The sequence below is a fragment of the Cajanus cajan genome, chromosome 11 (genome assembly GCF_000230855.2).
Source record: "Cajanus cajan strain Asha chromosome 11, NIPB_CcT2T_4, whole genome shotgun sequence".
Taxonomy (NCBI): Eukaryota; Viridiplantae; Streptophyta; class Magnoliopsida; order Fabales; family Fabaceae; genus Cajanus; species Cajanus cajan.
The window spans coordinates 36,160,758-36,174,045 of NC_138527.1; the positions used below are offsets into that span (position 1 = coordinate 36,160,758).

At 31.8% G+C, this 13,288-nt stretch overlaps 1 protein-coding gene across 1 annotated transcript; it reads left to right on the forward strand.

Annotated features, from left to right (window-relative positions):
- Positions 1-3,905, forward strand: LOC109800744 (uncharacterized). Its single transcript, XM_020361602.3, has 4 exons — positions 1-405; positions 1,415-2,197; positions 3,132-3,179; positions 3,399-3,905. The coding sequence occupies exons 1-4, from the start codon at positions 226-228 to the stop codon at positions 3,696-3,698; spliced, it is 1,311 nt and encodes a 436-aa protein (XP_020217191.2). The 5' UTR covers positions 1-225; the 3' UTR covers positions 3,699-3,905.
- Positions 3,906-13,288: the final 9,383 nt, after the last annotated feature.

The window sequence follows — 13,288 nt, forward strand, 5'->3', positions numbered from 1 at the left end:
AGCACATGACAATTGACATGAAAGAAAAGAGTGAGAAAAAAGTGGAGAAAGGAAGGAAACAATTGCATCTCTCACACACCGCAAATATAATAAGTTAATAACACTCCATCCTCCTAAACAAAGACTTCGCGTCCAAGCAATTTCCCACTCACCAAGATTATATCAAAAGCCTTCCAATTTTCCTAAGCCAGAATCGCCCTTTTCTTTTTGAGAGATCATAGGATCATGTCGTGTTCTTCGTCATCAGGGGAGGAAGACGATGAGGGATTCGACTCTTACCGGAAAGGCGGCTACCACGCCGTCAGGCTCGCCGATCAGTTCGCCGCCGGCAGGTACATAGCGCAGAGGAAGCTCGGTTGGGGTCAATTTTCCACCGTCTGGCTCGCTTACGATACTAAAACTTCTGTATGTTTCCTGCCCATCTTTTTTTTCCTTTTCTTCTGTCGTTTTTTTTTATCGTTTTCTTCCAAAGGTGTCGTTTTGGGGGGGCCCCGTTTTTGTTTTTGTTTTGGATTCTGGGTCTGAAAATTTTGGTTAAAATTTGCGGCTTTTAAATGTTGCGGAGGTTCCGAGATCTTCGGGTTTTGGCACCTTTATGTCGTTTTCTCTTTGGGGTTATGTTTGGATTCTTGATGTTGATTGCCGCTGTGAATCTATGATCCCTTGTTTTGCTCAACATGTGTCGCGGAATGGAATCTATGCATGTTGGAGTAGCGGAAAATGGTGAATGGTCCTCACAAAACGTGGCCACCTTGTTTACATGGGTGGTAATGGATTTGTCTGTATATAGAGGGACAATAAATGTGCCCCTGCACCTGCTTGAGCTCTGATTTGGTGCTTTTGTGTATTAAGCACGTTGGTAACCGCGACACTTGATTGTGTTTTTTGCATCTAATTGCATATATTTAATTTTGATGAGAGTGTGAAGTGTCGTATATGGAATGGTAGTAATTGTCGTTCTGGAGTTAAGTTCTGATTCAGCGGAGGTGAGTTGGGTTAAGAGTAATGAGTCTTTTATGTTTGTAACTACCATCTGTGTGTGGTTCCAACACTTGTGCTACCATAAAATACATGTAGGATCCTGCTAGTGCTTGAATTTTGAAAGCAAAGAAGGGGGTTAACTTGTACAGCGTAGGCACAATGACACTCTCTCCATTGATCCAGGTGGGGTGGTTGCCAAAAAATAGTCTTCCAGTCACTGTTGCTAAGAACCATGTCCAAGTTCATCCTTTGTTCATGTATTTTAAGATCAATTCAAAAACCTTCTATGAAGGTGAAACATTTATGTATGGTTGTGCATGTATTCTCATTGAGTTTAGCTCTACCCCAACCAATGAAAATTTCTTGTTATTATTTTGTTGCACCTGTAAATTTTTTTCCGAATCTTATCTAATTTTAAGATTGTGGTTTTCAGTCATATGTTGCTCTCAAGATACAGAAAAGTGCCGCCCAGTTTGTTCAGGCTGCCCTTCATGAGATTGATGTTCTTTCATCCGTAGCTGACAGTGACCCGTCAAATTCAAAATTTGTCATTCAATTGATTGACCACTTTAAGCACACAGGTCCAAATGGGCAACATCTTTGTATGGTCCTTGAGTTTCTTGGTGATAGCTTGCTTCGCTTGATCAGATATAACCATTACAAAGGTCTTCCATTGAATAAAGTTAGAGAGATTTGCAAATGCGTTTTGATTGGTTTGGATTACTTGCATACTGATCTTGGTATAATCCACAGTGACCTAAAACCTGAAAACATTCTTTTATGTTCAACCATTGATCCTGCCAAAGACCCTTTTCGATCTGAACACTCCCCAATTCTAGAACGGCCTGAGGGAAACGCAAACGGTGGAGTTACAAGTCTTATCGAGAAAAGGTTGAAGAGTAGAGCAAGGAAGGCGGTTGCTAAGATATCTGGAAGAAGAGAGTCAATGGGAGGATCAGGAGATGTTGAAAATAGTGGTAGAGTTGATGGGATTGATGTGAGATGCAAGATAGTAGATTTTGGAAATGCTTGTTGGGCTGATAAGCATTTTGCAGAAGAAATACAGACAAGGCAGTACAGAGCGCCTGAAGTTATACTGAAGGCTGGCTATTCCTTCTCTGTTGACATGTGGTCTTTTGCATGCATTGCTTTTGAACTTGCCACTGGAGACATGTTGTTTACACCTAAGGATGGACAAGGTTTTAGTGAGGATGAGGTATGATGATTTCACTTATAAATAAGATATAATGATTTAATTTCATTCTTCATCTTATGTATGTTTAGTTTACGATATATGATCTAGCATGAACTGTTTAGCTTAGATTTACTGAAAGACAAAAATACGTATACTTAGTTTAATTATTTGATTAATGAGCTTTTGAGAGGAGGTTTGGATGTAGACTAAGTGTTTGAACTAATTCTTGATTATTAGCCTTGGCAACGTGCAAATTATGCTACACTTTGGTACATTTGGTTGGAAAATAACTCAGTTTTTATAAGGAGGTTCCTTCCTTAGGCTTCAATTTGGTGCAAAGCACGTGATCTTTTTAATGCAGCTTGACTATCTGAAATGAAATGAAAAGAATGGTTGAGTCATGTTATCATATCATTAATTCTCATACATACACTTATGTTGCTTTTATTGTGGGATATGTGATAGATAACAAAGTACATAAGAACAAAATTAATTGAATTACCTTGTAAAACCAGTACGTTAGATGTCAGGTTAACAAATTTTCTACACTCTATTTTACTCGAGCATTTGTCATGAGTGCCAGGATACTTTTAGAATATTTCTTCTGCTGCCAGATCATTCGCGATACCTTTATATTGGGTGATCTTATGTTACAATTTATCTAAAAATATTCTGCTTATGACCCTTTTACAGGCTACACCCCTGTTGTGAACGTAACTGAAAAATGGTGTTCTGGTTCTGAACCATTTCTGGTTGCTTTCTTATTTCTGGGAATGAGTTTTTATAATCATAGGATGAAATTCAAAGTTACACTCTAGTGGTCTGTGATTAACAACTCTGATCATTAATGTAATAGATCAGTTGTGATCGATTGCCTAAGCTTGCTGAACACAAGTCTCTACCTTTGAGATTGTTTTTCACGAGAATAATAAACTCTGCATTGTTTTGATTTCAGGATCACCTTGCCCTGATGATGGAACTCCTTGGAAAGATGCCTCGGAAGGTGAGTACACTTCCACTGCTTGTTTATATTATTTGTTGAATTAAGAGCTATTCTAGCCTATCTAGTGCTTGTTTGCTTCCTCATTAAGGATCCACGTTAAGAGCAAAATTGCGTCAAAAATAACCTTAAACCAACTATTAGTTGCTTCTTGGATTCACGTCAATGTGCACTTCGAGGTGCAAGCAAGCATGCCGCTAATCTAATGCTTGTGGGTTGCAGATTGCTACTGGTGGAGCTCTATCCAAGGATTTCTTTGATAGGCATGGGGATCTAAAAAGGATTAGAAGGCTAAAATTCTTTCCACTTGACAAATTACTGATTGATAAATATAAATTCTCAGTGAATGATGCTCAAGAGTTTTCAGAATTTCTTTTACCACTCTTTGATTTTGCACCGGAGAAGCGACCAACTGCAAGACAGTGCCTGCAACACCCATGGCTGAAATGTCCCAATGAAGAGGAAAATGAATCTTCTGTGAATGTTGAAATGAGCAACCTCAAAATCAAGGGGGGAAAGTGAAGGGGTGAAATGTGTTTTGACACAGTCAAAATTTAAGCCCCTCCTTCCACATGAAAAAAAATCTATTGATTGTGCTTTCTTTTATTTTTATTTTTTACTTTGTTCAACTTTAATAAGATTCTTTCTATTGGATTATTAACTACAGAGATGTAAATCAGTAAGGAATTTTGTTCCTCCAGAGATATCTGACAGCAGAATTTGCGTGTATATTATTGTTCACATGTTGTAAGTCATGAGATAGCATGACATCCATTCAAGTCATTTTTACCCCCATAGATGTCACGAATCATCATAAAACACAGATAGTAGAAATGAATTTGTTGATTCGAATGTGAGGACAAACCAGTGGTCTTTTTATCCCTTTTAATTTTATAATTTAACATCATGTCAACGACCAATGTTATCCGTGTTATTGTTGAGAAGACTCAACACTTTTGAAGAGGGTTAGGACTCATAACTACTGAAGCAGCGAGGTTTGATGTAAAACTTTTCTTTTTTATGCCAGGGGTAAATCTTCTACCGAAGGAAATGTGTATTTAGCCCTTTACTATGGCTAACAAAGTTCTTTATCTAAACACGGTTGTATAATTTGAAATCAAGATTTATAGTAAAATTGATATAGGATTTAGGCAATTTTTTTCATATGCACTTTTAGAAAAGAAAAATAGGAAGAGAAAATGAAATGAATTTTTTCATAGGTTAAAACTAATTTGTGTATAAGGTAATTTGAAGAAGTTCTATTTTATTAAATTTTTTTAAAATTTTATTTTTAATTCTTGCATAAACTAATTTTAATTTATAGAAATTTTTTTTTCTCTTCTAAAAATGTTTATGCATAAGTTTATCCAAACATGCCCCTAACCTTATACGAGTTGATTTACATGATAAAACTTGTACTATTTTTTTTCTTATTATTATTATTATTTTGGTCGGTTCAAGCTTTAAAGCTTAAATAGACCTGAATTGAAATGATTCTAGCACAACTAGGTGCAATGATAGGGTGGGCCCAAGTAGGCCCAATGTCCATTTTCCAATTTTTTTTTAATTCTAGCAAATTTGGGATGAGATTAGAAGGAAGACACATTTTGGTTAGATGATGTGTGTACACAGGTATAATGTTTAAGAAAAGTATTTTATATTTTGTATAAATGGTTTCACTATAATAATATATCATTAATAAATTAAGAAAGTATTATGTTTAAAATGATTAAGATGTCTTTGGATAGAATTTTTGGATTTTCAAAATTAATTTCGGGATGAATGAAGTTGATTTTGAAAGAAGTAAAATTTCTTATTTTTTCCACTTAAAAATATTTTGGGTGTAAGACTTAAAATATATTTATATTTACATTTTAAAAGTAATTTTAATTTATTGTCAACATAAAATCATTTTTTTTAAACTATCGTTTTCAAACATAAATTAATTGTTTGAATTTAATTCTTTCAAAATTAATTTCAACGTTAATTCTTTTAAAATTACTCCATTTTGTTTGGTTTGATGGTTTAGCAAAACGTATTTTGTTTCATATTGATTATCATTTTATCGTATCAATAAAACATTAATATATATATATATATATATATATATATAATTATTGGAGCGTAATATGGATCTTGTATTTTTTTTTCATTATTAAAGAATATTCGATATTGAGAATAATGTCTTGAGAGTTTGATAAATGTTAAATAAGTAAACATTTTCTCTCAACCTTAATTTTTTGCATTTGTAAGAGTCAAAATTCGATCCTTAAACACTTAAACCTCGTATAAAAGGAAGCATTAACATGTATAACTTACAAAATAATAAAGGATTGTTTTAATGATATCACTCAATTCAAACAGTTAAGACAATACTTGATAAGTCTAATTCAATTGTGATATGTAAAAAAAAGGAGAATGTTATATATATATATATATATATATATATATATATATATATATATATATATTTGTCAAGATTTTATTATGGTGTTTATTAGTTTGGGTCAATTTAATGAACTCAATGATTCGAATTGAATCCATTAATTTAGTTCAATTTTTTTTTAAATCGGGTTGGAGGCTAATTGAATCAATTGAGATATGATATTAATTGGTTCAAATATCAAATTTATACTTTGACACACTATTTAAGTATTATTATTTTTATTATTTTTCTGTTAGTTAGTATAGTAAATATTATGAATCATTTTGAAACATTCCTTTGTGTTTCAATTTCAAATTTAAGGTTTTATAAATAAAACTTCATAATTGAAATTTTGAAATTCTCATTTTTTTCAAGTTAATTTTCTTTCTATAATTATAGACCATAGATCAAGTAATAATTTAATCAATTATTCATATTTATTTTTTTAATTTATACTATTATTTAACTAATGTAAGTTAATTACATTCAAATATATAATCTACATTCTTTTATAACAATATATTGTCTATTAAGTTAGACAAAATCATGTTTATTTTAATTTTTTAAAGTTATTTTATTTTTTATTTGATATATAATGATATGAATCAAACCAACCTATTTAATATTGAGTTGGTTTAGTTCGAATTAGATAAAAAAAAATTATAAAATTTAAGCCAGATCAAACAAATTAAAAATTAATCAGAACCATCCTGACTATGAGTTACTATACGAACGAACCAAAAAAAAAAATACATAAAATAAATATATTGATTGTTGGAGGATAAATTGACATGTAAGTGTCCCACAGCCATAGGGTTGGGTTGGTGAATATGCTTATCCAAAACGAAACGCACCATCTCTTTCCACGTCAGTCATTTTCAACTTCTCTATTGCATACTTTTGCCATCCATCCCCACACTGCAACTGCAACAAAATGTTCCTACTCTACTGTGCCTAGGTAAGAATTTATGGTCACCTAACATCATTCCAAGGGGTTATTAATTTATTATTTTAGTTTCTAAAATTTAAAAGTTATCAAATATTAATAAATTTTTAAATATAACAATGTACTATTTTTTCTTTTTGAATATATATTAATATATCAATTTAATCACATTTTTTTTTTATATTTTAGGCTAACATAATTTTTCAATATACATTTTTAGAGATTTTTTTAATTTTATAAACTAATCTGTAGTGTTTTTCAAATTAAAAGAGTAAAGTAATTATTTACTCGATTCATGATTAATAAATAAAAGAAATTTACTTTAGAGAGTCCCAACCCAGCTACTTACAAATTAAATTTTTTTTAATGGATCTTACAAATTGAATTTAAGTTTATAACTCAATAAAATTAACTTTGCAACAATATGCATTTTTTACTATTTATAGTTGTTTTATTAAAATATATGTTGTTATGTAGATTTGTTGTTTAATTGTCGAGCAATTTTGAAAATTTAGAAATTCTCAAAAGTTTTAAATGTTTAGGAATATTTTTAAGTAGAGATTAAATTGGACTTGTATGGAAAAGATATATAAGGTTTCTTTTAAAACTTGAGTTTCAAAAGTTCATTATTAATAAATTTAGAGAGAGTTTAGAGAGGAGGGATTTGGAATTGTGGAGGAATGTTTCTCTATCGACTTCCCTGATATCTTCTTTTTCTTCCTCTTAAAGTAGATTTGTCTGACTAGGTAGCAATTTAAGCTTTAGGCTAAGAATCAGAGTGTGGTGCGAAGCTTCCCAAGTTAGCTCAGAGTTTGGTTTCATTCTTCTTTTTCTCTTTTCTAATTGATCTTGATGTTAGAGAAACTAAAACTTGAATCTTGTCGATTGTTGATGTTTTATGTTGCTAAATTACACCTAAAACCTAGCTATGTTGAGGATTAAATGATGAAATTCTTATGTTATGGGATTTTAGGTGTTTCAATACGTTTGAGGATATTTTGGGTGGATGATGATTGATTCTTGGTTGCATGTAGTTTTGGTGAGAAATGAAATGCTTATGATATAGGTAGTGTTTTATTTTTTGTCTTTGCATGTTTGAATTCTCTTAAGTTTCAAGTGGTTTGGGCCAATTTCTAAATCTGCCAAGTGTATAATTTATCATCGTGTTAGGCCTAGCTTCATGGTGTTGGACGTGATACGAGTTAGAGTCTTTAATTCACTATCATCAGGCACAAGATTGGTAACGTCAGACATGAGTTTAAGAATAACTTTTTGACTTGGTTATGCTAAACATAGGTTGAATGACATTAAACATAGATGATTTTAGAGTTCTCTAACTTAGTGACATCGAATCTTAATTGAGTGGTGTCAGGTGTGATTGAAATAGAAACTCTCTACCTAGATAACATAGGGTGTCGATCAGTTCAGTGGCATTAAGTGTGAGTTAGGTAGAGGTTTTATACCTAAAATGGGGTCAAACACGAGTTTAGTCACGCTAAATGTGATTGCCACAAGGGCTCTCAACCTCATTTATGTTAGACATGGATAGATTGATGTTGAGCGTGGGTGAGCTCGAGAGTTTTCTGCCTCAATTACATCGAGTGCGGGAAGAATGATATCAAGCACAAATTGCTTTATGAAAATGAAGATGAATTGACATATTTTCCTCTCATTGGATTAATCCGGTGATTAATAAATAAGGAAATAATAAAATGTTAGAATTATTGGTTATAAATTTGCATTATATATATATATATATATATATGCAAATTATTTACTATATTTTAAAAAATTAGTTGGTATTTAATTTTAAATATTTAAAGATGAATTAATGATTTGAAAATATAAATTTTATTTCTCATAATAAGAATTTTTCACACTCAATAATTTTATTTTATTTTTTTGCTTTTACAAATAATTGAATATTGATGTTGTTTGACATACTCCATACGTTTACACTTTGTTGTGCACACGAGTTGTTATTATAGTTATATATACTATTTTAATATATGTATAACATAAACATATGCCGTGGGAATACACGATTCATAAATATTGAAACTTGCCAATAATATTAGCAATAGGGTTGGGTCGGGGATAACAACAATTATAGAGGATTAGCGTATAAAAAAACATTGTGTTTCTGTGAATTATTTTGAAAAAATAAAAAACAATAAAAATATATAATAGTAAATAATTAATAATAATACAAACATAATAGATTGAAATGTACAATAAATAAATAAATTTGTAAAGTATAAAATGTTACTTATAAAGATGAAATTGTAAAAAAAAAAACGTGATATCAAATAATACAATCTCCTAAACCCAGCCAAACCAACTCTCTATACTTCTTCATTTAACAACCACCACTTTATTCCAAGAATTACACTTCAAAAAAAAAAGTGAGTAAGCTTTGTTTATGGCATAGATATTAGTTTATAAAGGAACGTTAACATTTATGAGAGTTTGTAATTAAAAAAATTTGTGATTCTTGATCAAAAGAATTTTTTTTTTCTATGCAAAATTGAATTAAATAAGAGGAATACAAGGGGTACTCCAACCGATATACACAACATAACCAAAGTAAGTAGTGCACCTCTAACATCAGGAAGTGTTTAATGAAAACAACACAATAACTACATATCTCTTAAAATCAATTTGCAAACATCATACAATAAAAAACCTTGCACTAATAGGTAGAACAACCAAATTAGCAATCCAAAAAAAGACTATCAACTACAAAGTGAAACTAATCAGCATTGTCGCAACTAAGTCGGAATCACACACCCAGATAACAATAATCACCAACAAAATCACTTAATAAAAATTAAGGCATATGGAAGGGGACTCAGCCCAAGAAGAAAATGAGTATGAAAAAAAAATATCTCTCGCTTTTAACCATTTTCAAGTGCGCAGTTTTACCATTTCAAGCACATCTAAAGTAGATAGCACATTGTCAAAAAAAAATAAGAGCATTTTTTGCTAGCCAAATACTCCAGATTACAGTCAATCAGATCACTTGATCAAAAAAATTTGATTAGTTCAAATTTTAAAGAAAAATAAAGAAAAATATTCACCGTAAATTTTTAGCTGAATTTAAATTTAATTTGAGTTATCTAAGGTTTAGGTCAATTAATTATGTATGATGTGTGATTATTGTAAACCCATCGACACTATACGCTCGAATATCAGGAATAAAAAACAATTAATTTGAGTTGGATAAATTTATCTAATTAATAACATTTAAGTAACATAAATACCATTGATCATATAAATTGATATAGTGTTATTTTAATTTAATTAAAAATATACCCTGAATATTCTTAGATACAGTTTTATCTGGTACGAATTAAATTGTCTCAAGTATACAATCCATGTGATCTATATAAAGAAAACGACATAATATTTGTTATTGTAATAATTTATTTTAAAAATATATTTAGCATATATTTTAAAGTTGTTATTTCTAAAATTTTATTACTTAACTATATACAATGCCTAAATTTATTTTATTTTACTTAAATAGCAAACTGTCGCAATTTTAGTTTTTTCATCAATCCAGTTGTGACTAAATTAAATTCAACTTAAATTTATAAGAGTTAATTTAATAATGAAGATTTAGGTAGTATATACGAACTTCTAAATTTAAATCTTATTAATACCATTGTAATCTCTACAGATGTAGAAAGATTTATTAAAAAAAATAGCCACGTGTAAATGTTAGGCGAAGTTGCGGTTAACGCCGGATGAATTTGAACGCACATAATGTGAACAGCAAAAGATTGGTAGCGGAGCAAGAAGGGTAAAAGCAAAACAGTGAAAACGAAGAGCACGGTCCCCTTTCGAATCAAGTAATCAAAATGCCAAAGACTTTATCATCAATGCCATTAACTACTATATTAATAGCTGTCAGAAAAATGGGACTCGTATACTCATATTCATACCCTCATGGAATAGTCAATATCGGATGCTGGTTGATTTTCATATCAAATTTTAAAATTAATTAAATACTGGTCCTTGTTACATAAATCTCCCCAAAAAGTTGTTACAATAAAGGTTTCATAAGTTACCTATTTAATGCCCCAAAGTAGTTATGTTTCCTTTCATTGGATAATCATAGCAATTACAGTCGATATCTTGCGCAACTTCTAAATCACTGCTCAATGAATCCGTGAATCTTGTAACATGATAATTAAGAAATATAACTAATATTTTATTTTTAATTATTATCTAACCGTTGAGTTTGATATATTATCTTATCTTTAAGATTATGTTTCAGGATATTTAGGAGTTTATCTATTTTTGTTTAATTATCTCTCTAGTATTATCTTTCTGTTTTCCTGCTTCTGTTATATGCCTATTTAAAGGCTTGATTATTCTTCAATAAAGGTATTCATTCTCCAATTTGTTTAGAACCTGTTCTTGATCTTTACAAATTGGTATCAGAGCTCCATCCTGGGGCCTGATAAATAAAAAAAGCAGCAGTCTTTGAGTGATTCACAAAATGAATGAGGATAAGAATTTCATGACACCTGCCATACCACGCTTCGATGGTCACTACGACCATTGGAGTATGCTTATGGAAAACCTTTTGAGGTCGAAGGGGTATTGGAATTTGGTGGAGACTGGTTATGCAGAACCAGCAAAAGGAGTATAGTCAACTGAGGTGCAGAAGAAGGAGTTGGAGGATCTGATGATGAAAGATCTCAAAGTTAAGAATTACCTGTTTCAAGCCATTGATAGGACAATTCTTGAACAGATCCTAGAGAAACGCACAGCCAAACAAATATGGGACTCGATGAAAAAAAAGTTTGAAGGGAATGCAAGAGTGAAGCGCTCAATTCTACAAGCATTAAGGAGAGATTTTGAAGTGCTAGAGATGAAAGTTGGTGAAACCATAACTGAGTACTTTACTCGAGTTATGGCCATAGCCAATAAGATGAGGAGCAATGGAGAGAACATGAAGGAAGTCACCATCGTGGAGAAGATCCTTAGAACTTTGACTGAGAAATTTAACTATGTTGTTGTCTCAATAGAAGAATCTAAGGATATTGATACACTTTCTGTTGATGAACTACAAAGCTCTTTAGTGGTTCATGAACAAAAGTTTATCAAGCCAAACAGAGAAGAGCAGGCACTAAAAGTGAGTTCAGAGAACTCATTTGGCACAAGGGGAAGAGGCAGAGGCAGAGGTAGAGGGAGAGGAAGAGGAAGGCAAAACATCAATCGAGCCACAGTTGAATGTTACAAATGCCACAAGGTAGGCCACTATCAGAATGAATGTCCACTATGGGACAAGGAGGTGAATTATGCAGAGTTTGATGAAGAAGAAGAGATATTGCTCATGTCCTATGATGATCTACCTCAAAATAATTCAGAACAGGAGGAGGCTTGGTTTTTGGATTCAGGATGCTCAAATCATATGTGTGGAGATAAATCAAAGTTTAGTGAGATGGATGAAATTTTTAGGCATTCTGTGAAACTTGGAAACAACACAAAGATGAATGTGCTTGGCAAAGGCAATGTAAAATTAAGCATAAATGGTGTCACTCATGTGATACAAGATGTTTTTTATGTACCTGAACTAAAAAACAATCTCTTGAGTATAGGTCAGCTATAGGAGAAGGGACTAACCATCATGATTAAGTCAGGAACTTGCAACATCTATCATCCACACAAGGGACTAATCCTACAGACCAATATGACTTCTAACAGGATGTTCATATTATCTGCTGGAACTCCAGAGAAGAAAGAAGCATGCTTCAACACTATCTCACATGATCTTCCTCATTTGTGGCATTGTAGGTTTGCTCATCTCAGTTACAAAGGTTTGAAACTGCTTCAAACCTTGAATATGGTACATGGATTACTCGAGCTACCTGCCTCTACAATTATGTGTACTGATTGTGTCAAAGGCAAGCAGCACCGTGAGCCAATGTCTAAAAAAAGTAAGTGGAGAGCAAGCCAAAAGTTGCAGCTGATTCATGCAGACATATGTGGTCCAATTACTCCAGCATCTAATAACCAAAAGAGGTACTTCTTGTAACATCCCAAATTTTATTTAATGAAAAGAAATATTTTTTTATGTATTTATTATGTGAATAAGTATTTTATTTATGTATTTTACTATTTACGTATACGTATTTTACTATTTATGTATACGTATTTTACTATTTACGTATACGTATGTATGAATAGTATTTCACTATGCAATTGCACAGTGAAGGGCGGCTGCACGAGGGACGCGGGTTCAAATTTTATAATAAATTTGAATATAATAATGAATAGTGCATAGTAATTTATAATATTATTTTAATAAATAGTGCATAGTGCATAGTAATTTATAATATTATTTTAATGAATAGTGCATAGTGCATAGTAACTTCAAAAATTCTATAAATAGGGACTTAAGGTTTTGAAAATTTAGAATTCTAGAGAGAAGGAAATTCTGGAGAAATAGAGAGAGAAAGTAAGAGAGAGAGAAGGAGAAAGAAAAGGAGGTTCTGCTCTAGTGTCTTGTTTAAGGAGAAAGAGGAAGAGATTCTGCCCTAATTCCGATTCCTTTTAAGGAAAGATAGAGAGGAGGAGATTCTGCCCAAATTTCTGTAAACCCAGGTAAGGGGGGAGTGGGAAACCTCGCTTGGGGGTGTGGGAATAATTGTTAAATAGTTTGTTTGTTGGATTGGCTCCCGATCCCTTGCCTGTTGTTTATTTCTTTGAATATGTATTATTGATGTG

Coding starts and splice junctions, on each gene's coding strand:
- LOC109800744 (XM_020361602.3), top strand. CDS start 226: ATGTCGTGTTCTTCGTCATCAGGGGAGGAAGACGATGAGGGATTCGAC. Junction 2,198..3,131: donor AAGGTTTTAGTGAGGATGAG/GTATGATGATTT, acceptor TTTTGATTTCAG/GATCACCTTGCCCTGATGAT. Junction 3,180..3,398: donor TTGGAAAGATGCCTCGGAAG/GTGAGTACACTT, acceptor TGTGGGTTGCAG/ATTGCTACTGGTGGAGCTCT.